General features: G+C 47.4%; 2 protein-coding genes across 9 annotated transcripts in view; both read right to left on the bottom strand.

The window, feature by feature from the left end:
- SGSM2 (small G protein signaling modulator 2) overlaps positions 1 to 1,795 on the bottom strand; it is a 145,499-nt gene extending 143,704 nt beyond the window's left edge. For 3 of the 7 annotated variants that reach the window (XM_037880354.2, XM_037880358.2, XM_037880360.2), the window contains exon 1: positions 1,543 to 1,794. In XM_037880354.2, the coding sequence (XP_037736282.1) occupies positions 1,543 to 1,599 (57 nt within the window). In that variant the 5' untranslated portion in view covers positions 1,600 to 1,794. Of the gene's footprint in view, positions 1 to 1,542 lie in introns of all 7 variants that reach the window. The other 4 variants (XM_037880355.2, XM_037880361.2, XM_037880359.2 and 1 more) reach the window with 2 other exon arrangements.
- Positions 1,796 to 5,135: 3,340 nt separating this feature from the next.
- TNFAIP1 (TNF alpha induced protein 1) lies at positions 5,136 to 26,945 on the bottom strand. Of its 2 annotated transcripts, XR_005222587.2 has the most exons (8): positions 26,473 to 26,893; positions 20,580 to 20,919; positions 17,845 to 18,014; positions 16,559 to 16,648; positions 16,410 to 16,462; positions 13,289 to 13,484; positions 7,684 to 11,753; positions 5,136 to 7,567 (listed from the first exon to the last, which is right to left on the bottom strand). XR_005222587.2 is itself a non-coding variant. In XM_037880113.2 (7 exons), the coding sequence occupies exons 2-7, from the start codon at positions 20,791 to 20,793 to the stop codon at positions 11,535 to 11,537; spliced, it is 942 nt and encodes a 313-aa protein (XP_037736041.1). In that variant the 5' UTR covers positions 20,794 to 20,919; positions 26,473 to 26,945; the 3' UTR covers positions 5,136 to 11,534. The 2 variants fall into 2 exon arrangements, 1 of the variants encoding a protein (XP_037736041.1); XM_037880113.2 differs by having other exon boundaries at positions 5,136 to 11,753; positions 26,473 to 26,945.
- Between the last annotated feature and the right edge of the window lie 171 nt (positions 26,946 to 27,116).

The following is a 27,116-nucleotide window of genomic DNA, read 5'->3' as shown; positions in this document are numbered from 1 at the left end:
TTTGTGCTGGAAATGGCCCACCTTGATTATCATACACATTGTAAGGAGAGTGGTCACTTTAGATAAGCTATTGCCAGCAGGAGAGCGGGGTGGGGGGAGGTATTTTTTCATGCTTTGTGCGTATAGAAGATCTTCTACACTTTCCACAGTATGCATCCGATGAAGTGAGCTGTAGCTCACGAAAGCTTATGCTCAAATAAATTGGTTAGTCTCTAAGGTGCCACAAGTCCTCCTTTTCTTTTTACTGATTTCGTGTGTGACCCCTGCCGAAAGGGGTCCTGTACTCAATCAGCCCAGCCGCTGCTAGGGCGGTCTGAGGTCACGGCTTGCCCCCCCGACTCCGCCGCGTACGGAACCTTAAGGGCAATAACCTTGTGGGGGGTAGGGGGCGTTCGCCCCACCAGCGCCTCCCAATTGGCATGAGTGTCGTTATTTGCAGGATTGGAGCCTCGGGACATCATTCTCAGGCCTGAGCTTGCTCCGCGACTGATTCCAGCGAGAGCCTGACCAGGGGCTCGTCTCGGCTGATCACCCCGGTGCAGAGGCCCAGCATCTGCGGCTCTGTGGACGTCAATTGGCATTACCGGGGCGGCACTTTCGATCTAACCCACAGCGGGTGGCACAAGCGGAGGAACGACAGAAGCGCCCCGCGCACGCCTGCCCCCGGCAGAGCTCCTGGGCCCGGCTGCCCGCTAGCTGCGCCCGAACTCCACTGTATCCAGCACCGATTAAACCACCCCCAGCGTGAGCCAGTCCCTGCCCCGAAGAGCCTACACGGGGCCAGGTCAAGACGCTGCCGTAAGGATCCGGAAGCGGCACCATTCTGGGCACGTCTCCATCTTTCTTTTATGAATGAGCCTGTCTCTGATCCCCCATTACACTGGGAGTGTCACTGGAGGCAAGGTGGGGGGGGGGGGGAGAGGATTTCCCCTTCTCGCTGAGCCTGGGCTGCCCCCTGAGCTAACCGGGCACGTCTCCCCCAACCCAGCTCTCTCTCCTCTCACTGCCCAGGCTCACCCCCCACCCTAGTTTAAGGAGTTGCTGGGGGGGGGGAGGGGGGGAGCCCCTTGATGTTCATTCCACTGACCCTCCCCAGGGCAGACAGGCGCTGGGTGGGGGTGCTGCACCGCTTCCTCCCCCAGCCACTGCGGGAAGAGCCTGGGGGGTTCACTGATCCCCCAAAGGCGCTGGGGAGGGGTGTCTGGGCTCGGCCACAGCCCCCTTGTGGCACCGGTGTGTCCTTGGCGCCAGACCCCCGGTGCACCGATTTCTCCCCCGGCCAGCACAGACCTCCGTCCCTCCCCGCTGCCCACGGGGGGCTGGCACTAAGGGGGGGGGCGCTGCCGCACCCCGGGACTGCAAACGGGGCACCCCCCTAATCCCCAGACTGGGGGGGCAGTTTTCACTGCTCCCCGTTATGCCCCCTGCTCCGCCAGGGGCCGGGAACCTGGCGCTGCCCGGCCGAACCCCGGGCGGGGACCCCCCCCCGGCCGAACCCCGCAGCCCCCCCCCGGGGCCGGGGACACCCCCCCGGGCTCTCACCTCCTTCTTGACGTTCCACAGCAATTTCTCCTTCGCCGCGTCCCCCGAGCCGCTCATGGCTGGGGCCGGGGCTGCCGCCGGGGGCTCCGCCGGCCCCGGGGGCTCAGCGCGCTGCGGCCGGGGCGGGGGCCTGGCCCCGGGGGCCCAGCCACGCACCCTCCAGCCCAGCAGAGCCACGCCGCTGCCCGGGCGGCTCCCGCTGCCGCCGCCGCCGCACTGGGCGCCTCTCCGCAGCCATCTTCCCAGCCTCCGGCCTGACGTCAGACTCCCGGCCCGGCCCCCGCCCCCGGGAGGGATTATTTGGCAACAATACAGTGTGATACCGGGGGGGGGGGCGTTACACCTGCAAACGCCCGGAGCCGGCAGCACCCTGGCAACCAGCAGGCGCGATCCGCCCCCCGCTGGGGATGAGCCCCCCCCCCGCAGCTGGGAAGGATCAGCAGCAGGGGGGCCCTGAGCAAGGGGGAAGCGCCCCCCCGCCTCGGGAACAAGCGCTGCTCGCCCCTGCCCGCCGGGAAGGGAAAACAAGCGGCGGGGTTTGGGAGGCGGAGACCATGAGAGCTAAAGGCACCTTCAAGCCGGGGAAGCTAGTTGCACGGTGGGGGGTGCGTGCATCAAGCGGGAATAAAACCCGGGGTGTGGGGGGGGGGGCTCCTGCGCCGCGGCGGCTGAAACCCACCAAGCCCCCCAGAGGAGGCTGCGCGGCGCGTTTCTGAAACAAGGGCTGCCCCTGCAAGACACCGGCACTGGTGCACAGTCACGTTGCACGCGAATTGGGGCGGGGGGAGGAGAAGGGGAAATTATTTTATGTTTAAACCCCTTCCGTGTAACAAACGCAAAACCCCAGGAACGGCACCCGCCCGCGGCCTTGCTCAGCCCCGGGCAGCGGAGCAGACTCCCCCCGGCTCCAGAAATCTGTTTACTGACATTTCCTGCTGATTTAGTCACTAGAAGGCAACAATAAAAAGACACGCAGCTTCCCCCCCCCCCCCCCCAAGAAACTCTGTATCCCTGAGGCCCTCGGCCCTACAATCCGGCCCCGCCCCCCGGCAGCTAGCTACCCAACGTTCCCCTGTCGAACTCTTGAGTTGGGGAGCGTTCCATGGTAACTACAGCAACGAAGGGTGCGGCGGGTTCGAATCCCCGCGTGAAATGTACAAGCCGGGTCTGTACAGTCTGTACCAAGGGTATCGGCCCCCTGCCCCTCGCTCTAGTTCGCGTGAGGTGTTGGAGACGGGAGGCAGAGGATTTGTTCTCCCTGAACAGCTGCTTTCTCTGCACGATCTGCCAGTAACCGCAGATCCCGAAGTCCGTGGTGGGCAATCCCATTGCAAAAATAAAATAAAATAAAATAAATAAAATCAAGGCCCTTGAGTTAAATTAGCAGATTTACCAACTCCCACTCAACGCCCAGCAGGATGTTCTATACCCGCGACCCAATTCATACAAACGGCTTTCTGCTCTCAACAGAAAGTTAGACCTGTTGGTCCTCTCACGTTTTGCTCTCGCCCCTACCGTGGCCAGAAACAGTAGCCTCACCCCACCTCCTCCTTGTAAAATTGCCAAGGAAACTGGCGCCACCTGTTTGCAATAAACGCTCGGCCCAGCTTCAAACAAAGCGTGCTAACAGGGCCTTTGCAGCTCAGCTGAGGCTTTTTGAAAGAGTCAAAACAAGTAGCAAGTATCTGTACCTAAAAGCTTCGGTCTCCCCTCACGTTTCTTACACTTCCATCCTTTGCCAAAAAGCTATTGCTAACTAATTGCCTGAAATGAGCTATACTCATTCCAAACAAAGCAAGTGAGCAAACCTGGACCTGAGGACAGGCTATGACTTAGAAAAATTCAAAGAAGCTTAAATATTCACCATATGCTACAGGGGCAGGGGGGTTTTTTGTTTGTTTTTTAAAAGGGCAGTGCAGTAGGGTAAAAAAAAAATGTACCTGTCTTGCTAACACTTTAGATTTAATTGAAATTTAAAAGAAATTACATTTGTAAAGACTTTATCATGTTTTAATGTCATCTTGGCCACTACAGAGGACTAGTCAGTTTCACTTTGATTCACGGTCAATTCACTTTCAGATCCTGGTAGAACAACAACAGTTTGATCACAAAACTGCAGGGAATATTTATCTTTAAGTGACAGATGTCTTTTTTTTTTTTTTTTTTTAAATGGAAATATTTCTACTGAACTTGGGTTTTAGAAAAGCTTGCTTTTCTAAAGCTGAAATTAGGAATCTGTGGGGCAGGACCATCTCTGAAAATGTACAGTGCCTAGCGCAATGGGGCCAAATCTGTTGGGGGCTCTAGGTATTACTGGAATGTGCATAATATATCATGCCTACTTAGATCCTCATTGGAGACAACTGACCACACTATACAATATTCAGGAGAATGGAAGAGTCTTCATGTTGGGAACAACTTGATCTGGACTGCATAGAGGAGCAGAGCGCGTGACAGATGGAAACCCTATTAGCGGAGGCGGAAGAGGAAAAAAATAGCAGCTTCCCAATCTGTGTGGCAAATTACACAACTCTGTGGAAGCTTGATGACGACAAAGTAGATGCAGAGGAGTAACACACATCCCCCAATCACAAGGAACCACCGCCCCACCCAACAAGTGGGCCACAGGAGCAGGTAGTGGAGGAGAGCATGAATTCTTACGGTGCTTCAGGCCATCATGCTCTTGAGTTTTATAATGTCCAAGGCCGCCTCGTAAAGCCCGGGTAGAAGCTGCCAAATCATGAATAAGCAAGTTCTCCATGAGGACTATGGGAACCAATGGTAGTTTGTGGCCGAGGTTGGAACCGATGACGCAGTAGCGACAGGGGGAGTCTGACATTGTAGCAAACCCAGACTGCCGGCATTAGAAGAAAAGGAAAAACAAAACAGTTGAAGTGAGGAAAGGCTCCTTCCTATACCAACCACACTCAGACTAGAAATCTCAACCAGGTGGCTACAAAAAAAAATACACAGGTGTCAGCAGCAAAAGAGGCAGCTAAATTAAGCTGCTAGGCGAATGAACACATGCCCAAGACGGTTAAGACAGCGCCAAAAAGGATGCACCATTCTAAACAGTCAATGCATCTTGCAGGAGTAGCTGTGAAAAAAATCTCACTTGTTTCACCCTTTGTTGAAAAGAACCACCGAATTGCTGATCAGCTAAAGATCATAAATTGTTACAGTGAACATAAAAAGCACTGAAATTAGTAAACATAAAAACAGCCATATCAGCCTCTGGATATATAGAAATAAAAGTCCAGAAAAATCATAACATGGTGATGTAGGGAAATATCTACGGTGTCCTTATAAAAAGGCAGGCTGCACACAAATAGGGAGAATGTCATCTGATGGACACTCTAGTTTAGCCTGTATTTGTAGGGGGATGGACTTAGTCAAATGGGTGAAAGGCAAGCACTCTTGACAGTGCCCACAACCTACGGATCAAGAATTGGCATTACATGTCTGTGGTGCAAGGAATGTTATGCTGGAGGTGAGACCTGGAATCAATGCATGAGCTATAATTGTGTACTCTGGGTTTACACGCGTCAGTTCAAAAAAACCTCTAACACCAATGAAAATTCAACACAAGCCACTTAAAATATAACACAGTTTATTAAAAATCAGTGACCCATTTCCATTCAATGCACTGCAGAAAGTCAGAGGAAAATACTGTATTATTGGTTAATAAGTTTACTCCATCAACCTATTTCCCTTGCAAGACTGACCCTTAAGAGATTTAGAAACCAGAATAAAATGAAAGCTCCTGTGGTCAGAAAGCAGCTTGTTCACAGAATGTCAGCTAAATTATGAACAGTCACCATAATAATTTGATGTCTCTGGTAAAAACAATTACAGTAGTCCAAGGTGCTTTATAAACATTAATGAATTAAGCCTCTGAGGTAGGGAGTGTCTCACCCCGATTTTCACTGATGAGGAAAATGAGGCTCACCAAGGTTAAGTGACTTGTCTGAGGTCACACAGCGAGTCCGTGGCAGATGCTGGGATTAGGGCAAGTCTCTCAGTAAAACCTCCATTTTCCCAATAGAAGGGGTTTGGCATTACATTTGGTTATACAGGAGATTTTTTTTTTAAACGCAAAAGGATTGTCAGAAAACATGATTCAGTTTTGGATTGTTTGGTCAGAAGCGTTCAGAAAAAACAAACAAACAAAAAAAAAAACTTACTCTGGTTTCTGGGTGTTTGAAGACCAGAACAAGCATTTTCTAGACCAGCCAGAATACAGCTCTCAGAAATAGCACAGCGTCAGTCACTCCTGGGCCCCACCGGTCCAGATTTATTTATTTATTTTTCATCATTTAGTACAAGAGAAAAAGTCAGCAAAATGGAAGGTTACCATGGGATAAATGTCTCTCGTTCTGAAGCTTAAATGTCAAGGCAAAGGTTAAACATTTAGTTTTGTCTCGGCATTTATCAAGCAGTGGGAGACGGCTACCCTGCAACGCTATCCCAACTGATGTTATCGCCTAATTAAAATGGATATTAAAGTGCTGCTTAATGTAAGACATTCGTATGGAAAGCTCCAAGCCCCCTTCCTTATAGAGAGGAGGAGGCATTTGCAACTCATTAGGACCCCATTTCAGAGAATGCAGCTTTCCCAGCACAGATGCCACATAAACAGTCCCCTGTCAAAGGGGTCACGTACAGATGTCCGTTAATATTTCCCATTCATCCCCTTAGTCTAATTTCATAATTTGAATGCATAAAGTTCACTTAAAGACAAGTGTGCAGACGATAGCAGGACTTCAAAAAGACGGCACCAGCTAATGATTGCTTGCTGGTGTAGTTAAAATTCACATGCTGCAAATGAGGCAAAGAGGTTTTTCTTTTCCTCCAAAAGGCTATTTTAGAATCACAGGCACATCAATAGAACGCAAACGTAGGTGATTACGGTCTTTGTAGGAAGTTATTACAGATCTCTTAACGCGCAGCTGTGAATGCCTCAAATTAAAAAAAAAAAGTCTACGCTGTCGGAATGGGGGGGGGATCATAATATGTGCTATTTAAAAACAGCAGAGAAAATATTCTCAGCAAGAATAGCTGCTTTGTCAACCCTGCAAAGGGTATTTTACTATAAATAAGCAAAGACTGTGCTTAGTACAATGACTATTTCAAAGCTGCATTATCCTTCACAATGGTACTTGTTCTCAATTATATAAATGTCAAAAATGTAACCTAGGATTCAATAACATCTAAGCAATTTACATCCTTTAAGTAAATAAAGGAGGGTTAAAATGATAATACAGAGCACAAGTTACATCAAAACTACTACTATTAAACATAACCAGAATCTAGGTAGTCATACTGTACAATCAACATGTCATGGTTTATGTGCAATAAAAGAGAACATTCAATTAACATTCTGTATTGAAATATGCAGAAATCTTTTTTTAAAAAATCTTTAGATCATTCAACTCTTTTGGTTAAAAAAAAGTTTCCAATGATATAATAAGGAAACAATGACACTGCCCATTGCTGCATCTGGATTTAGTGAGACTACGTAAAACTGTCCAACGAGGTAATCACAAGGGCCAAGAAATGTTCTAAGCTCTGTATAGATACAGTACGGTCTTACTTAGCAAGTCTAATATTACAGTCATTTAACACTGTGAAGGTCTGTTTATTAGCACAGGGTCCATACCTTTCTCTACGAATGCTGAGGATCTTCCGATGTTCTCCCACCATTGGTCTATTCCTGGGGCGGGTGCACCACTGCTTGTAACAATGGGACCGCTAGTTTTGAGCAGCCACAGGCATTTTAACCTGTCACCTAACCATGCCCTGAATAGCACTGATTGCTCCCACTAGTTTCCCAGAAAAAAAAAAAAAAAAGAGGGTCCCTGGATTCACAGAACTCCTATTTCAGAAGTTATAGTATGGGGAAATTGACGTTTTTTTAAAGTAACAGGAATTCAGAGATCTCAAAAGCCTTAGTCAAAACAAATCTCAAAAGCCTTAGTCAAAACAAAAAGCAGCTGTATTTCTGCTGGCGTGATGTCAAAACCATCTGGAAAACAAAACATCACAGAAAGCAATAAAAAGCAGGTTATTGATTTTTATAGTGTTTTAAAGAGGCCTTTCAGGAAAAGGCAGGTGTGGTGGCATGACTGGGGCAACACTCACTGCTGGATGTGAGGAGAATGAAGAGATCACGTTCCACATGCAGGAGGCGTGGCCAAACAAAGAGAGAGAATCTGTAGCAACTAACGCTCTGTAAAGAGGCACATACAATCTTGTTTTTAAAAGACAAACACCTAACGGAGGCCGACCCCCTATTCTTTCCAAATATCTGTTCCCTCCAAAATACCCAGCCGGCCCCGTGCACATCACAGTTTCACGCTGTGAACTGAAAGACTTTGTGGAAAATAATCCCATGGGATTTTGCTTTTAAATTTGCACATGAGCGTAGTGCTGTGAAGAGAGCGCCAGCCTGATGGTCTTGGAGACTGAAGTCTCCCATTTATCTAAAGAACAGGTACAGAATGGGTAGTGGCACAGCACGCTTATCACAGACTCTCCCCATCTACCTTACACCTGGTATGGAAGGGGAGTTCAGTCTCCATGGTCCTCTCCATCCTTGGCCATTCTGCCAACGAGCCACTTGTTGCCAGTTGTGGTGGAGGTGTTATGATGTGGAATCCTGGCTACCGAGAACTAGACTGAGACCCCTCAATTAATGTCAAATAGGTGCCACTAAACAGCCATCAGAGGGTAACAGCTTGTGGTCACAACTAGATTGGGGCAAGGTTTTTGGGTGAATAGAAATGTTGTCAAAAATGCACAGGGGGAGGGCTCTGAAACTATCAGTGAATTTGGGTCATGAATAGTTTTGGCCAAAAAAACCTTAAACACACATTTGCATATATCAAAATGTTTTGAAGCATTGCTTTGAAATAACCTTCAAAATGTTTTGTTTGACTCAAACAATAGTTTTTCATTTTGTTGATAAAACACAAAAAAATTCCTTCTTAGTTTGAAATAATTTTTTTTTCCAGATTTTTTTGTTTCAGTCACCAAACAAAGGGGGGGAAAAAAAATCATTTGCTCGGCTCGAATGACAGGTGATCTGGATTTGAGCTGGTGACCTAGAGATGAAAGATCTTATCACCAAGATTTTCAAACACGATTAATGACTTTGCATGCCCGGCTTGAGCCTCCTTAAAGAGAACCGATCTTCAGAATGCACCAACCAACCAGCCTCTAAAAATCAAGCTCATTTAAGATGTCTCAAGTTGGGCACCCAAAATAATTAGGCCAATTTTTCAAACGTGACTATATTTTTCCCCACAGTTTACCAAAGTTTATGCATTTTATCTGCCAATTAATAAATAAAACAATTTGCTAGCTTACTCAGTTTATAGCTTAAATACATTTAGGGAAATAAAATATACTTAACACTGTAACCTGAAAGCGTTATTTTTTTTAAACAACACATTCCATGGGCCATTTAATGAATTTTCAAGGCTAAAGCTCCATGGAGTTGAAGTATTCAAAATCTTTTGTCTAACCAGACTGCTGTAGATTGGGATGTTTGTCTGGAGAGAGGGAGAGCACTAAACGTGCTGAGTAGTTCGGGTTTTTAAATGGTTTTTTACGCTGGGAGGCTAGGCAAGTCTAGCATCCGAACCTCATTTCTCTCTCCACAGACTACTCTGAAGGCAATAAAACCCCCACACCTGTGGCAACTTATTCACATATTTTCAAAGGCCTCGAAACAATCCTTATTTTTCCTTTGAGACAGAAAGTCAGCCAGCTTGATCATTACAAAGGGTCAAATCCTGAGAAACTGGAGCTTACTTGCTTGAACTGGAACTTGCTCGGATTTGGCCCCAAAACATCAATTCTAAATCAAGACCTTGTCTACACGTGGGACAAGCCCCAACTCAGCCTTTGGTGACTAGCAACCAGCGTAGCTGCACCACTGCTGATGCCTAAGCGTAAGCCGGGGCAGGCTGTAGTTTGCACCTATTAGAAGCAGAGGTCAGTCTCAGTCAGAAGAATTGGTAGAAACCCTGGCATGCCCTTGTCCATGCTTTGCACTCAGCACCAGTCCAGTTACATCAGGATATTCCCGAGCAGTGACTCTCACCCCCATCCCAACACACTAAGTTCAGATTCTCCTATGAATAGAAAAAAGAAATTATTTCTCATGAAAACATTGGAAAATCAAGCTCGGAAAAATCCTACCATCCAGCACCGCCGTGCAAGCAACAAGCCAGTCTAGACGGGTGGCAATTAATTCCTGGCTGCTAGACAAATTGTTGCCCTGCATTAAAACAATCCTAAATGCAATAATGAACCAAGGCACACAGCTAATTGCACATTATATAGTCATCTCCTGTGTGCAGTAGGGCTGCCCCTTCCCCTGCAAACAACAACCAAACATTGAGATTGGAGGCCAGTTCTTATTTGAAGCCTAAAGCTGGCTGCCTTGGTTAGTCAGCAAACCCAGATGTTTGAAGTGCCAGCTGGGATCATTAGTTGTCATCAAGGGGGAAGAGAGACAGGAAAACACTGGGCCTGATTTTCAGAGGTGCTGACCACGTGCAGCTCCCACTGGTTTCAGCTGGAGTTGTGGGTGCTCAGAACTTCAGAAAAATCAATCCCTTAAGTTTTCACCTGGGCTACCAAATAAGTTGGGACCATCATGTTCTCTCACTGGATAGTCACGTTTAAGATCAAAGCTCAAGTCCAAAAACCCCTAAGCCCAAGGAGAGTTGCCACTGTAGTACCAAGAGGTGAGGAGCACACACTTGACACATCTCTTTTTTAAAATATATCTTTAAAAAAATCCATTTGAGTCACAAGAGATCTTTTAAAAACAATTATAAAAAAGGTCAGCTGAAGAAACGGTTTAAAATTCAATATAAAAAGTCTCTCTCCTGGGGCTGTGCAGAGACAGAGCTCCACTCTCTAACAAGGTGTAATAGCCATTATCCCTCCACTCCCACCTCCTGGCCTCAGAGGGGACTTAGAACAGAAACACATGGACAACCCCAACTGTGCGAGGGTGAGTGAGCTTTCATTGCTCTACACTTTAGTTATTTTTCCTCAATAACCGTTTTTTTCCAAGCTTGAGGAAAGATGACACCAAGCAGCGCTTAGGGGCCCTCTTGATCTAGTGACTAATTCTAGAGAGATTCCCTCAATTCCCCAGGATCTATTAACACAGGGTTCCCTCCCCACCCAAAGCCCCAGAGGGTAGAGGTCCCACCATGCCCATGATTTCGCCAGGGCTCTGTTTTCTTGTAAGCTTCCACACCTTTAGGATTTTTTTTTCTTTCTTAATAATCACGTCATTTAATATTTACTCTCTAAACTTCCCCCATTTGGGCTATTTGTTAGCTTGATTCCTGAAAGCTTGGCTTGAAGTGAGACAGGCTAAGCAGTTTCAGCACCAAGGGTGATCTTTGCACAAAAGGGGAAATTCGCCTCCTCTCATGCCATGGGAATCTAACTACTTGCTCCATAAGGAAAGAGTAGCTTGAGCAGCAAAACGTAGCATTTGCTGAACGTGCTACGAATCCCACAGAGCATCATTTGCAACAGAATTTCAAAACTAAGCAATTCCACGGCACACAGTTCTTATGGTGTCTCTGACAATGGGTTTTCAAACAGAACCATCCTCAAATGGAAAAATACATCGCTTCTCTCAAGATGTACAATGCCTGGTGGCTGCAACCTATGTCAGAACAAATGAGCTCCACAGGCAGGTTCTTGGGATCCCCTCCCATCCGCAGCACATGAAGAACTGCTCTCTCTATTTACACCACATGGTGCACAAGTAACATATCACAATGACTCTAAAAGCTTCTGGCCTTAAGTGTTGCTTTTGGTTTGCGCACACAGATGCTGGGCTGCTTCTCTAGGAAGCAGTGAAACCATTTGAGAATCAATCCCCTGCTTCCGGGACTAATTCCGCACATTCCTTAAGCTCTATGAACAAAGCAAACCGTTTCTCCTCTGCCAGCAGGCTAGTGGCCAAGCTGTCGGTCGTCATAAGTGCTGTATCTCTTCACGTGGATGCGGCGCACTCGGTCGCGCAGTTCAAAGCCCTCATCGTCCTCGCTGTGAGATGCCTGGCTTCGGTTCCGGCTCGTCGCCTCCAGCAGAGAGTTGTCAGGTACGCGTGGCGTTTCATACAGTAAAACGTTTAGGGTCTCCTCGTAGATACGCGCTTCGGGGAATTCAACCTAGGGAAGAGACAGCATGCTTTTTCCTGATGCAGACTGGGTAACAAGGCAGGAACCACTCTACTACTTATTGGTGAAGGAATTTCAAATGCTAATGCATGTGGGGATGGAGGTAAAGACAGTAAAACCGTTCTGAGTGGAAGAGACCTGTGAGATAATCTCATCGCATCCCCCAGAGTATGATTTTACTTTATGTTCTCTAGTGCTTTCACTAGCCTAGGTTTTGATGTCCCAACTCTTGGGCCATCTGCCACTTCTTTTGGGAGACTCCTGCAGAATCTACCACATCTCATTGTCAGGATGTCATTTCTGATACTTGACTGCAAAGTCTGGTCTCATTCTAGTCTCACCTGCACCAGTGTAAACAGGAGTACCTCTGTTGAGGTCAGGGGAATTACTCTAGATTTATCACATTGTAAATAATAATAAAGCAACAAATTTTTCTTCTTAAAACAGTTAATATTCAGCCCAAATTTCCCTTTTGTCTATTTTATCCTACCCTACCTTTATTTATACTGACATGTTCCCCTCTGAACAATTCTCCTCTTTTGACATTTGCGTCTTCCAACCTTCTGGAGATGGTTATGCCCCCATCACACATTATCATTTAGTCAAGCCACACATAGGGTCAAATTCTGCTCCCAGTTACACCAGTGTAAGTCTGAAGTAATTCAACTGAAGGTCATTTACACCAGCTTAACTGGGAGAAGAATTAGATCCTTCATTCAAAGGGGGGATTTTTCAAAAGCTCTTATGTGACTTAGGAGCACCAAGTCCTCTTGACTTTCAATGGGATTGTTCTCCTAAAGATTATTGAAGTGCTTTTGAAATTCCCTCTCTCAATCTTTCCTCCTTATTTATTCCTTCCACTGACCTAATCATATTTTGCTCTTCTCTGAATTCTGTTCAATCTGTCAGCATTTTTTGGATACTGATATGCCCAGGATAGAATGCAGCTTGCTAGCCAAGTGTTCCCCAAGCAGAGGGTCCCGACCCACCAGTGAGTCACAGGAAAGGTCTCAGTGGGTCGCGCATGCCCCAGAGGCAGTCCCTCCCTCCCATGCTCTTGCTTCCTCTGGGCAGTGGCATAGGGAGCAGGATCTGGACAGCAGTGGCATGGAAGAAGTGGCTGGAGTCAGCGAGCAGACACCTGGCAGCCATCACAGCCTGGCTGAGGCTGCAGGAGGGGCAGAGCTAGGAGAGTGAGAACGAGGGGACTGGAGGGTTGAGAAGGTTGGAGAGAGAGAGAGAGAGAGAGAGAGAGAGAGAGCGCGCGCGCAAGGATAACGCGGACAAAAGGCAATTGGGTGGGTCACCAGTAAAAAGTCGGGGAACAACTGTGCTAGCCAATGAGTGGCCCCATTCATTTGGATTTCATTGATCACCAACGGCACTCAGTCAGCGAGTTGAGACCACCCCTGACCTTTCCTTCTCCTTCTGATCTGGTCTGAGTCTCAGAGATCTCATATGGCTGTGTAAAGCGCTACCAATTTTGTTACTTAACTACAAGATTCAAGGAAGACAATTCCCAGTACCTTGGTTTGTTTCTTTTCCGTGGCGTACACTATCGAGGTGCAACAGACCTCAGCGAGCTTCCGCCCCTGTCCGTAGAAAGACCAGCAGCAGATTTCATCCCCTATAACATCCTTAATGAAGAGGACTCGGCCGTTGAAGCGGAGAGACAGTTTATCGAACAGTTCTATGTTCTTCAGTAAGTTATCGTCCGAGTTACTGAAACACAGCAGCAAAGGCAGTAAAAAGGTCTTTGTGGTTTAGCAATTGGCCTGCACCGTAAACTGCACAGGCTTAATATTCCTACCCCACCGTGGCTGCAAGCATTAATCTAAACTGGAGGATACAGCTAGTGACTCATTGCTATGCACTGGAGAACAGCCAACTTGGAACACAAATAGGATGCTCTGCTCCCCCGAGCAAATGCTCCTTTAGAGGTCAAATGATGTAATTAATATAATGGTAGCAGTTTCCTATGTCATTATAGCAACAAGCAAAACCTGCATCCTGACCAACGTTGGAGCTGATCAAATCATATGCTTACTATGGTTCTATTTAGCATGGCAACAGGAAATGACCCCAGAGAGCCAACGCAAGGGTCACAGAACGTGTCCAAGGTCAGTAGAACTGTCATTTTACAGAGTCCTCCTTGTACCTAGGATGATACGGGGCACAATTTTCAAAAGCATCCAAGTGATGTAACTGCCCTTGAGAACTTTACCCACGGTATCACTTCAATATATTTGAGTTTAATAAAGATGTTGAGTGACCTTGAGCCTATCTTGGTAACCATGTAATGTAATTCACATCGTAAGACGTGTAAACAACACGGTCAAGCTGACGCTAAAGCCCACTTTGACCAACTCTAAAAGACAGGCCCCTACTACTCTGGCATTAACTTTGGCCCAATTCAACCAAACGTATGTAACCCACTCGGAACGGTGCTCTGTACCCCTCATGTGTGGCTTGGCCACACAGAGGTTGATGAGCCTGCAGCAGCTGTGGCTAACAGACCTGGTCGTTTAGCTCAGGCAGTAAAGGCTCATTCTTCTGGGTCCAGAGCCCCAGATTCAATCCAGATGCTGGTGCCCCACCCTGTGGTGCTCCGCTTCTACACTACAAACCTATATTGCTACAACTATGTCGCTCAGAGGTGTGAAATATCCACACCCCTGAGCGACGGAGCTATACCGATTTAACCTCCCCTCACCATAGCTACCGCCGCTCGGGGAGCTGGATTAACTACGCCTATGGAGAAACTGTCCCGTCAGCATAGTAACATCTTCACTAGAGCACTACAGTGGTGCAATTGCACCAGTGCAGCTGTAGCACTGTACATGAAGATAAGCCCTAGTAGCCCTGCTGAGGCCAGTGGGACTAGTTGTGAAGCAAGGCATGCCCCATGAGAAGGGTGGCAGAAGTAGGCTGTAAGGCAGGGAGTATTCGCTTTAGAGGCCTAAGAACCATTGGCGATAAACTGAGGACAGGTGGAATAGAGCAGGCAAAATTCTTCCGCTCCAATGGGGCGTGAGACCGATTGGCCCCGAATCCTAGAAGTGTCGAAGTTCAGCGTTTAGTATTGGTGGGATGATTTGGTCTCGCATTCGGCTAATGGTGTTCAGACGTACTGTGGCAAACCCAAGCCACTGCGTCATCCTGGGCCAAACTAGCTTGGGCAAACTTCAGAGGCCTCCAAACCTGGAGGGCGAGGGAGAGGTAGCCAGGCAAGAAAAAGAGCTGTAGACGCAACATAGTAAAATGGACAACCCTTAAAACCCTAGGAAAAAAAAAAAAAATCACACTTTGTGCTTATGCAGCACCTTGGAGATTCTTCTGTAGGTATTCTTCATGATGATGGGTAATGGTCACCATTTTACAGGTGGGGAACTAGAGGCTTTAAGTGTTTTGCCAAGGTAACAGAGCAGGTGGCAGGGCTGGGAAAAGAACCCAGGAGTCCTGGCTCCTAAAACATTCTGTCACATCGTCTCCTTACTGACACATTAAGTGAGCAAGCTGTCTTCACTGACGAGGATAGGGAAGAATTGGTGGGACAGGGGAGAATATTCTTTACCCTGGTAAGAAAGAGTGTCTATAAAGAGATGCCTCATACAGCTGCCATCAAGGCATAATAACTGAGCCACCATGTCCCTGCGTACGGCTCCAGTCGCTCTTATTAGGGCCTCTCCAACTTCAGACCCTTCCTGACGAATATGCTATTTTGTCTTTAGCGCAGCATCGTTGCTGGATAATAAAGGGAAGCACGGCCAGGAGTACCGCGGAAAACACCGTCCCCCCCCCGAGCTGGATGATGAATGTGCTGCCTTCTAGCATTCCCTAGTGGCCACCTGGAGTTACACGTTTGTTAGAATCAGTCTCTCTGGCAGACAAACAGCACATATGTCTAGAGACCCAAGGAGGTTGACAAAACCGCCATGATGGTGTCTCAGAATGAAAGGCAAATGGCTAGGGTTCTGTAAGCCCCGCCTTAGGGCTGGCCGTGTTGCTTCAAGCTCCCGATCTGGGAAAACCAGGAGCCACTTTGGCAGTGGTGTCACAAGAGTGACACCACAGAACCCGAACAACACTCTGTTCCTTTCCTCAGTGGCACACAAGGAGAGCAACTATCCTTACTGCTAGAGCCTTACTGGGGCAGTTCCTGCTCTGATGTGTTTCATATCTCCGCCTTTTACATCTCCTTTACAACGATGTAATTAATTGATTTCAAAAGGGGGGGGCTGGAATAACTAGGGGTGCTGTAGGTCTGGACCAAGGTGGCTTAGCAGGGCTGCATGGGAGCTCAGGAATGGAACTGCAGAGGGAGATACAGGTCACAACTGCATTAGCATGTGGGTGGAAGTTTACCCTGCATTGCCTTACTCTGCCTGGCTTCAGCCAGTGTTATTAGCAGTCACGCTTCTCTGAGCGCTTTGAGAGACAGCCACCTCCACTACCCACACACTGAGCTCTAACAGGCTGCATTCCCCCTGCAACCCAAGGAGCCTGATCATCCTCTGTCAATCAAGAGTAACTGCACTCAGGTGCACGAAGAAACACTCCTGGAAGAGGAGAATCAGGCCCTTGCACACCCAGCCCTGGTAGCCTACGAGGAACATTTGCTGTCCGCGTGGAACACTCAAGACATACCTGGTGTAGGAATATTTGTTGTTGCTCCTGTTATAAAGCAGCTTGACAACAGGCTGTTAGGAGAGAAAAGAACAAAGGCAGGGCAGGTGAGTTTTGTACTGTAAACAGCTTGGCAGAAATACAGCGAGTGGTGACGGAAAAGCAGTTACTTTCATGGAGGATTCAATGAGCCTCTCTTCTTCCTTTGGTGACGTGATGATGGGGATGTTACAGACGGGCTCGTATGAGTCTTTCTTGTCCTGGTTCAAATAAAGTAAGAGGTATAACTAACTTGTGGGCACCTCCAGCCATGTTCCCAAGCCCTCCAACGCAGAGAAAGAGCACAAAGTTGCTATAGTAACCCCACCATAATACCGTGAGCTGCAACCCAGAAATACAGCGAGATGTTTCTTAGCCCCGAAAGGCAGTGATAATTGAAACATTCAGATGCAAATGGAGGTCATTCCTACAGACTCCAAGCCTGCTGTGGGTTTGTGTTCAGGGGCCGTGGTGTTCTAGCCCCACTGATAAAAGGGGCAGGAGAAAATGCTTGGGCCAGTTTTATCAACTGCCCCCTATAGCTCAGTCATCACTAATCACACATTTGTTGGAGAGAAATGTACCTCACTGAAATGGACTCAAACGCTTTGTTGTACAAGCGACAAGCTATCGCTTGGAGCAGACGCTAACTCCAGCTTCCTTATGCAGTGAACTAGAGCGCCAACTACCGGCTTCTTGAGTAGAAAATATATCCAAACAAATCAAAATCAATTGTCTATCTACTTACATGGCCCCCATATCTGAGCATCTCACAATCTTTAATACTCTCAACATCCCTAGGAGGCAGGGAAATGCTACTATTTCCAGTTTACAGAACGAAGGCCCAGAGAAGCTGCGACTTGCCCAAGGTCTCACAGGGGGTTTGTGGCGCAGCAAGGACTTGAACTCAGGTCTTGCAAGTTGTAGGCTGTAACCACTGAACCATCCTGCCTCTATTTAGGCCACGATAGCACTTTATTCCCAAAGTGCTTCACAAACCACGTACACACTTAGAACTGCTAAACTTCCGGCCCCTCTAGGGTGGAAGCCAGAAGCACAATAGTGGCATTAGCTGGGGATATTTTGGCCGAGTCATCGCTCCAAATCCCTTCTCTACCACAAATCATCACAGGACACTTACTGTCAAGGCAGAGCAGAGAACAACATGGTTTTAAGCTCTTATCCAAAAGAGAGAGAGAGAGAGAGCAAGAGGTATGTCTCTCAGTTTATCTGCCTTGGAAAGAGACCCAGATGGGGATCAAAACTGACTTTAGACATGTCAGACTTCATATCAGACTGTACCTCATTACACCAGTACCTCATTTAAACACAAGCACTTTCAAAGCACGTACAACAGAAGGTAGGTCCCCGATAATTTTTAGAAGTGGAAAAACCTCAGGCTGCTGCCATGTCTTACCTGGAGAGCTGCCTGGCACATGTCTACTAAGCCCTGAATTAGGTAATATTTCGCTTCTGCCATCAGCTCTTTGATCTCCTGCCTGTTTTTTGGAAGCGCGATAGTGTCGTCTCGGAGGTAATTTAAAATCACACCGAAGTGTTTCCCACAACGGTCTATAAGGATCCACCCTGAAAGACAAACACCACGACATTTGAGTGCAAGCAGCAGCTCAGCAAGGAGGCAAAACATGGAATCTCAGTGCAACAGCTCTCAGGCCTCATCTGTGGATAATTCATCTTCCTAGTGCCTCTTGCAACAGAGCTTGCCCAATTCCCAAGGTAGTCAGTGGGAGTCTTTGTTGACTTCAGGGGAGCTAGATCTGGCCCACAGAAGAGAAACTGACAGAGGAATTGCTCTTCTCAATGGCCCAACCACCAACCTCCCAAAAGGAAAAAGTTTCCACGCAGATTCCAAAGCCCAATAAGACCGAGATGAAAGAATCTGAAAACACTCAGGCTTTTACTAACAGGGATAAAAATACCCCATTAGAATCCTAGTGCATTGTTTTCTCCACTGATCAATCCACACACACTCATCCCAGAACTGTTTTCTGTGACTCGCCTTGTCTATATTAGATTCCAATCAACTGGGGACTTGGATCCATTTAAATATTATTGGAAGTTACCAATTGGCACTATTACAGTAGTTCTGTTTAACTGACCATTTAGGCAGTTAGATCTTAGAAAAATGCTTATTGTTAAATGTGGGGCAATTTTTTAAAGAAGCTCAGCACTATACCAGAGAAGTTGGTTCTTACTGCCTTCATGTCTAAGTCATTTCTGTTGCCTACAGGTTGTGCATGGTGCCAGAATAGTACAACCATGTGAAACGCAGTGAACACTGAAACCCAAACTCCAAAATAATAGGCATGAGAGTGAATTTGGGGTGGGAAGGCCTTTCAGGAGTCCTATTTGATTTTTTTTTTTAAGTTGTTGGAATGGATTTTGTGGTTTTTATCTCTTGCGCCTAGAGAACATGATAAACTCAAACACGAATAAATATCAAGATCTAGGTGTTCAGCAACAAGAGATCTATTGGACTGTTGTAGTAACAAATATTTTAAAGCAATTAACTATTCTTCAAGTGTTTACAACAAATATGCATAATCCAATAAGAAAATCTAAGTGAAAATACATGACTCTTCCCTTAACCCTCTACAAGGGAAGGGTAGACTCCTGCCAACGTACATTGCCATGCAGAGAAGCAGATGCAGTATTGCCAGGCAGCTTAGTACTAAGAAAGTATTAAAAAAATACTAGAGGAGACTTGCCAAAAGCGTTTGCAAATTCTAAAGGGATTTGAGTCAAAGTTCTGCACACCACCTGCTGGCATTTGGCAGAGGTTTCACCAGTCCTCTTTCCCAGTTCTTGAGAGAGAAATCAGATCAGCATTCCACGGATGCCAAGATATAGAACAGGCCAGTGAAACCAATGAGGAAAAGGCCATTCTGGTCTAACACACTAAAGATATGCTATCACACCGATTTAGTTAAACTGAATATTTGACAGGCAAGCTATACGGATATATGCCAGCTTCATACCAAAGTACAATATCCATACACAACGCTGAACTGAGTTAGTTTAAACCTGGTGCAACATCGCCCCTTTAGTTTAACCAGTGCCACTTTTATGAGTAGATGAGCCATATGAAATATCAAGAGGTTAGGCGACTTGCCCAAATTCACACAATAAATACATGGCACAGCAAGGGCTAGAATCCCCATGTTCCCAAGCCCACACTCTCGACACCCAAGAACATTCTTCCCTGGGATGAGCAAATAGATTTTTTCCTGCTTTTGCTTATATTTGTATCGAGCGAATGTATCTAGAGGGCCTCAATCAGGGATGGTCTCTCTCAACATAACTCCACAGCTCTATTGAGCCCACATTTTTTCTGCTCCTAAATGTGTAGTTTGGCCTAGCCCATTGCTAGACGGCGTGTGAAAGCATTCATGGCCACTGCTCATACGGATGCTCTTCCTTGTTCTCCTATTTAATTAAAGCTGCCGAGTTAAGCTTGTTTAGACTGTAAACTCATAGGGGCATCGACTATCTTTTTTATTATCCATGTGCACAGTACAATGTGGCCCTGACCTGACTGTGGCCTTTAAATGCTACCTCAATTTAAATATTATATTAATATCGTAATCAACAAGCAGCGCATGCCACGGAGACCCAAAAAGCAGCACCGGGGTTTGGCAACACGAGTCAGCGCTTCAAACAATAAAAAGCGCTGCCACTTGTCTGCCCCCTTCCCACTTTCAATTGACGCCTCTACACAAGATCCTACAAGTGCCAACCCACACGCATCTGTTCAGTCCTGACAGCAGCGTAGGCCATCCACATACCAGCTGCGACAGGAGTGGAGCGAATGATGGGGAGGGATAGCTCGGTGGTTTGAGCATTGACCTGCTAAACCCAGGGTTGTGAGTTCAATCTTTGAGGGGGCCATTTCGGGGTTGGGGGCAAAAATTGGGGATTGGTCCTGCTTTGAGCAGGGGGTTGGACTAGATGACCTCCTGAGGTCCCTGCCAACCCTGATATTCTAGGATTCCTTGCTCCAACTAATGTTGGTAATGAAGGGGGAAGTTTACTCCCCTTGGTGCCTTTGACAAGAAATCTCCACCTAAATCCCACGCATTGACAGAGTTCTAGTCTCAGACATGCATGTGGCTCCTGTCGGCACTCCCTTACCTTCCTTGTCAGTCAGCACTTCCATCCTGCCACTGAACATGGCCTTCAGCATGGTGTCGTGCCGGGTCAGCACCTGCACTGTGGTGTAGTACAAGGAGCCCCCAACGTTGAGCCGCACGTACTTGTTGCCCAGGCTACCCTCTTTGAAGCTGCAGGTTTTGGGCTTGGCTCCTGAAGACCGGCAGATGGTGGTGAGGCACGTGTCCCCAGACATCTCCTTCTGCAAGTAGATGACGACTCTGCAGAGGGTTGGCTTGATGGATTCCGCCGTGGTTGGGGAGGGGTCAAGAATTGCCGGATGGAGAGGGCAGGGTAGGAATAGTCATAAATTGCTCAGTCCCTGGGTGGGGTTAGAAACAAGGGGAAGAGGATGAGATCAAGGAGGAGGCCTAGAATTACCATCTGCAATGAAAACATGCAGCCTGCATCACAGAAGGGAGGGGACTGTAAGAGGATACAGTCTTTCACCCTGGGGTTCCCACGTCAAAGCTAGCCTAGGTGGATTGTTACCAACACCTAGCAGCTGGATAGCTTCCGCAACGGAGTTCTGAGGGAATCTTCTTCAGTTTTTATTAGACAAGCTCTACGGTTTCTGACCACACTCAGTGTTGGTCTGACACTTGTATTGTTCTCACTGAAGACAATAACTTCCATTGACTTCAATGGGAGCAGAGCTAGAGCACTTTTAAAAATCCCACCTAAGATGGTTATCCCTGTCCTCCTTTTCCCCCCCTTTCTTTTAAACGGACAGAATTTGGATTTTATTTTAGTAGCCAGCCAGGAACATTGCTGGTCTTAATGTATGTTTATAAACCACTTTGATAAGAAAGGCAAGGTATTATTAGCAGGCGTCACTGAAAGGCTGAATGAAGGACTGAAATAGGGCAACTATAGAAGAATTCTCTGAGTTTCAACATCAAGGTTTGAGTGCATGCCTAATTACAAATGTGTCAGGAAATGAGCTATTTCCTCACAACAAAATCATGAGAAAATAATCAGGCCATTGGCATTCGGTAAGTGTTTAACAAAAAAGCCTCCACCAAAAAAATCTGGTTTTGATTTTCGTTTCAATAAGAGACAAAACTCTGCAGCTTATTTCAAATGATCGATTGAAAATAATGGCACTTCCACCACATTTGGCCAAATTAAGCTTTTCTGGACTTTGCAAAGTTTAGCCATCAGCCAAACCTGAACCCACTGTGAAATACTGCAGTCTGAATGTATCTGTGCAGTGGCAGGAACTCTGCTCTCTCTCTCTCTCAGCTTCCCAGAAGGATATTACACTTCTTGCTCAGAGCCTATCCTACACAATAGGAGGGTTTCCTGCACTTCCCCTAGCTGAAACAACAGCTTGTAGATCTTTTCTTTTAATTGGAAATCGGTACAGCAGCTGTGGCAGTCTCAGTTTTCAATTATTACAGTTAAACCCTGTAGTCACCGTTTGGGTCACTCCATTTCTCTATCCATACTCCATTTCTTGGTACATCCTTCCAGTCATAGTTGTTCCTGCTGTAGGTAGGGTAACTGATGCTGTATTAGAGTTCTAATATGGAGAAAGCTGTTTGGGATCTGTTTGCTGGAATATCCCTTACTGATGAGTGCAGATGAGAAACTAAGTTAACCTGTCACGAATCCAGTCTGAGCCCCACCCTTGCCTCTGCTCTCCTCCCTCATCCCTACACAAGGTAAACAAGAAATGGAACCAAAAGAATAAGAGCAAAGATGGACCAAATCTAACATGTCAGGTCCCAAATCCTCTAACTGGAAAAATCTGGATCTAGATTTCATGGGCACTGCACTGCATTCTGCTGAACCCAGGAGAAATTTCACTGTGCTACCAGTGCTGAAATCTTTTTTCCTTCCCTCCCACTATGCCATAGTCTACTTATCTGTCCATTCCAGATTGCAAGCTTCTTCTTGTCATCTCACTTCTTTGTACCATCAGTGGCCTTGTACAAATAACCTGCTATCCACCATACAGACAGCATGAAAGAGCTAACCATCCATCTGGTATAGAAAAACCTCTTGATAGCGACACACGGCATCTTAATTGTAAGAGATTTGAAGAACTCCTGACTTTACAGGCATAGAAAAATGCTCTTATAGCATCATTTCCCATTTTGACTGTTGTATCTGAGTAATCACGACAGGCGGGCTCTCTTAAGCCACAGTGAGTAGGAAGCAAACTCTGCAACCCGCAAGGACACAGCAAATTCCACAAAGCATTTATTGGGCCAAGGCAGGTCAGTCAGGTTATAACTGGCTCGAATTGGCACTCCTATGAGCTATCAACATTCTTAACCTTGAGCTGAACAGCCCTAGAAAACAAAGCATACATTCTTTTCTACCTCTGAACACAATGAAGTTGCTTCCTAGCTGATCACATTAACACCAAGCATCCCAGAGATCAGTATGAATCACAGGCAATCACACATCTCAATTGTTGATCTACAGGCGATTAATCACTATAAGCTGTGATCAGAAAGACCTGTTTGTGTGAGTACTGTCACATGATAAGATCACTGAACAAAATAATACCTTTCATTTGTCTAGGACTTTTTATCAAGGTCACTTAATAAGTCTGTCATAGGAATGGAACGGGAATAAAGCCCAGGTCTCCTATCTTATTTCAGGTTTCAGAGTAGCAGCCATGTTAGCCTGTATCCGCAAAAAGAAAAGGAGTGCTTGTGGCACCCTAGAGACTAGCAAATTTATTTGAGCATAAGCTTTTGTGAGCACAAAAGCTTATGCTCAAATAAACTGGTTAGTCTCTAAGGTGCCACAAGTACTCCTTTTATTTTTATCTTATTTCAGGTACCCCGACCTGTGCTTTTGCTGCTATATAATCCATCCTCCATTATTTCGGTGCTTTGTGTTTCTTATCTTGGGGGGGAAAATCAATTACATCACTTTTATTCTTGTTTACAGGCATATTCACTTGTAGGTTTAAGTGGGAAATATACTGATTTAAAATCAACTGGCTTCATTTGGATTTTTTTTAAACAATTAAAGTAGTCCTAGGTTTTTACATAAAGTATGTTTTTACAAAATTTAATTTTCAAGCCCAGTTAATGTAGTTTTAAATAAAAATGCTTTTAAAGGCCTTCAGACTGAGTGATAATAAAGATTTTGAAAAGGACAGAATTAAAGGGTCTGATCCTGCAATGAATGGCAGATCTCCACACTCCGTCAGAGTCCCTACATGGGTCTTCCTGACTGCATCTCATTGCAGAATCAGGGTCTTAGTGTTGTTATTTTTCCAACGAAGCAGAGAGTAGAGTAAAATGGGGAAATCCTTTTTGCCAACTAGCCAAGCCACATAAGAGCAAACACCATTGATTTAATATGTTAATAAAGACATAGGCTAGGAAACTTCACCCACACTCAGCAAGGAAACCCCCAATTACTGTCTTTACTGTAAGAGAGAAAGTTTGTTATTCTGTCCTTCTTTCCTGCCTTGTGAGGGAGGAGAGAGTGTCAAAAGTGTACACACGGTAATACAACATTTCATAGCTCACATCACGAAATTGTCCCAGCTGAGAACTACCATAAATCCCAGCCCACATTATAAACAGCTCAAGGGAAGCATTCAAACAGCATCATTTGCAAACTAAGCACTATAGAGGACACTCCCCACCTCTTGGTCCAGCCCAGTAGGGAGCTGGAAGATAGAGACAAACTGGTGTATTAGTTTTCACTTGTATTACAATAGCACCTAGAGGCGCTAGCTGACATCAGGGCTCCTTTGTGATAGGCCCTATACAAACACAGAACAAGAGACAGCACCTCCATCAAAGAGTTTACAGTCTATCTAAATAGACGACAAACACCGCCACCATGCTCTTACATAGCGCCTTTCATCAGACCTCAAAGCGCTTTACGAAGAAGGGTGAGATAATATCTTTAATTGGTGGAATTTCTGCTGGTGGAAGAGACAAGCTTTCAAGCGGGAATGGAGATCAGTATTATCTCCATTTTACACATGGGAAAAACTACCCACAAGGAAGACAAGTAACTTGCCCAAGGTCAGTGGCAGAGCTAGGAACTGAAACCAGATCTCCTATTCGTATTAAGAATTGATTTGTAGGAAAGAATACTTATTGGCAGACAGCGTGGCCTAGTCAATAGAGCACTGGACTGGAACTCAGGAGACTGGCCTTTAATTCCTGGCTCTACCATGGACCTACTGGCTGACCTTATGCAAGTCATTTTCTCCTCTGTGCCTCGGTTTCCCCATCTGTAAAGTGTGGATAATGCTGCTGACCTCCTTTGTAAAGCACATTGAGATCTCTGGATGAAATGCGCTGTATAAGCGCTAGGTAGTACTACTACTAGTAGTTTGACCAGACAATGAAATCAGTCCATTGTGGGAGGGAGTTCTACTGGGTACCGTGGACAATATTTAAGGGTATGTTTCAGCAGCTTCTTTATTGCATATTTGTAGGGTGGCAAAAGAGAGACTTTTCCCCAGGTTCGGCTACAGATTGCAGAGAAAATCACGAGTGAACAATCAGGAATTTATTTGCAAGGTAAGAGGCGTGGGGGGAGAGTGAAAAGGGAATCTAAGAATTCCCTGCTCTAAATAAAAAGAGAGCTCTTTCCCTCTTCAGGGTATCCTCAGGCCCCCATGAGAAGTACCCGCCACAGGGGGTCTGCTTTACAGAGGAATAAAATATTTCTGGTTATGGGTGCCTCTGTGCTTTTACATTTACAAACATTAGGTCACCCTCACTATACCCCTCGGGGAACTCTAAGAATTCTTAGCCCAACTTTACAGGTGGAGAGAGAAATGGCCCCAGCCCCGATGAGCTAACTGTTGGGTAGGACACATCACCTGAAAACACTGTAAAACTCTTTGGGGAAGGGACCATCTTTTTTGTTCTAGGTGTTTACCGCTTAGCGCCACAGGGCTCTGGTCCAGGAGTGGGACTCCTAGCAACTACTGCAATACAGCTAATGAATGACGACGACAATGAGGGGAAGAGGGGAGAAGGGTTGCCAACTCTCATGAAGTTACCGTAAGTCTCACTATACTTAGCGTGTCCCTTAACACATTTTGTGAAGCGCTTTGAGACCAAAAGTGCTATTGATGAAAAGTGCTGGATAAGAGATAGGTATTGTTGTTATTAAAGCCCCAGCTCCAGGAACGAAACCAATCTCAGCCCATCCAACCCCCCATCCCTTTTTCCTTTCATTACAAGGAGAAGGCTGAAACCGGACACCCAAAGGCTCCAACACGGGAAAGCAAATAAAAATAACCCAACGCTTGCTATTAAGTCCCATTATTTTTTGGCCAGTCTCATGAATCCTTTTGGCCAGGCCAATGATATTGGCGTGCGTGGGTCTGGCAATATTGGATGGATGCTTCAGTTAGTTACATATACTCCTTGAGGGTACGTACCTAGGAGATGGGGTTGGTGCATGCCCCCTCACCCCCCCAGGTAGTTACCCAGCTCCTTGCCCCCCTCATGCCCCCTCGCCCCCCGGATAGTTACCCGGCTCCTTGCCCCCCTCATACCCCCTCACCCCCCCAGGTAGTTACCCAGCTCCTTGCCCCCCTCATGCCCCCTCGCCCCCCGGGTAGTTACCCAGCTCCTTGCCCCCCTCATGCCCCCTCGCCCCCCGGATAGTTACCCGGCTCCTTGCCCCCCTCATGCCCCCTCGCCCCCCGGGTAGTTACCCAGCTCCTTGCCCCCCTCATGCCCCCTCGCCCCCCGGGGAGTTACCCAGCTCCTCGCCCCCCCCACCCCCGGATATTTGGCGGGCTCCCCGGCTCGCCCCGAGCGGTATTTACCGTCTCCTTAGCTCCCCGCCCGGGTAGTTACCTGGCTCATCGACTCCCCCCGCTACCCACCCCCGCGGGGTGCTTCCCCGGCTCCCCGGGGCTGCTTACCCGGCCTTGGGGCCGTCGCGCTCCGCGGGCTGCCAGCGACGCTGCCTCACACACCCCGCTCCAGGGGGTCCCGGGCCCGAATCTCAGCCCTGCTCAGGGCACAGCCTCCAACTGCAGCGCCGCCGGCCTGGGCTGGGCCGAGCTCCTCCCGCCGCCACAGCCGGGACCCGCGGCCCGGGACCGCTCCCTGCAACTGGGACTACGGGCTCCAGCATGCCCCGGGCCGCCGCCCGGAAAGACTACAGCCCCCAGCATGCAACGGGGCCACCGTCCCCAGCATGCCCCGGGGCCGCCCGCCCGGAAAGACTACAGCCCCCAGCATGCCCCGGGGCCGCCCGCCCGGAAAGACTACAGCCCCCAGCATGCAACGGGGCCACCGTCCCCACAGGACAGCCCCCAGCATGCAACAAGGTCACCACCCTGGACGAGACCACTCTGTCTGAATGATTTACCGCCTCCAGCCGGCAACGCCCCCCCCGTGGCGCCTGTGGTCCCGCCCCACCCGGGCACTGGCCGTTCTCAGCAGGCACCGCCCCCCAGGCGCGGCCAATGGTGGCCACGCGCTTCGAAGAGCGACCGTGCCCGGGCGGAGGGGCTCAGGGGGCCGCCGCCGCAGCCCCCCCTGGACTGGCCACGCTTCCCAG

The sequence above is a fragment of the Chelonia mydas genome, chromosome 17 (genome assembly GCF_015237465.2).
Source record: "Chelonia mydas isolate rCheMyd1 chromosome 17, rCheMyd1.pri.v2, whole genome shotgun sequence".
NCBI lineage: Eukaryota > Metazoa > Chordata > Testudines > Cheloniidae > Chelonia > Chelonia mydas.
This window is presented reverse-complemented; position numbering and strand designations above follow the sequence as displayed.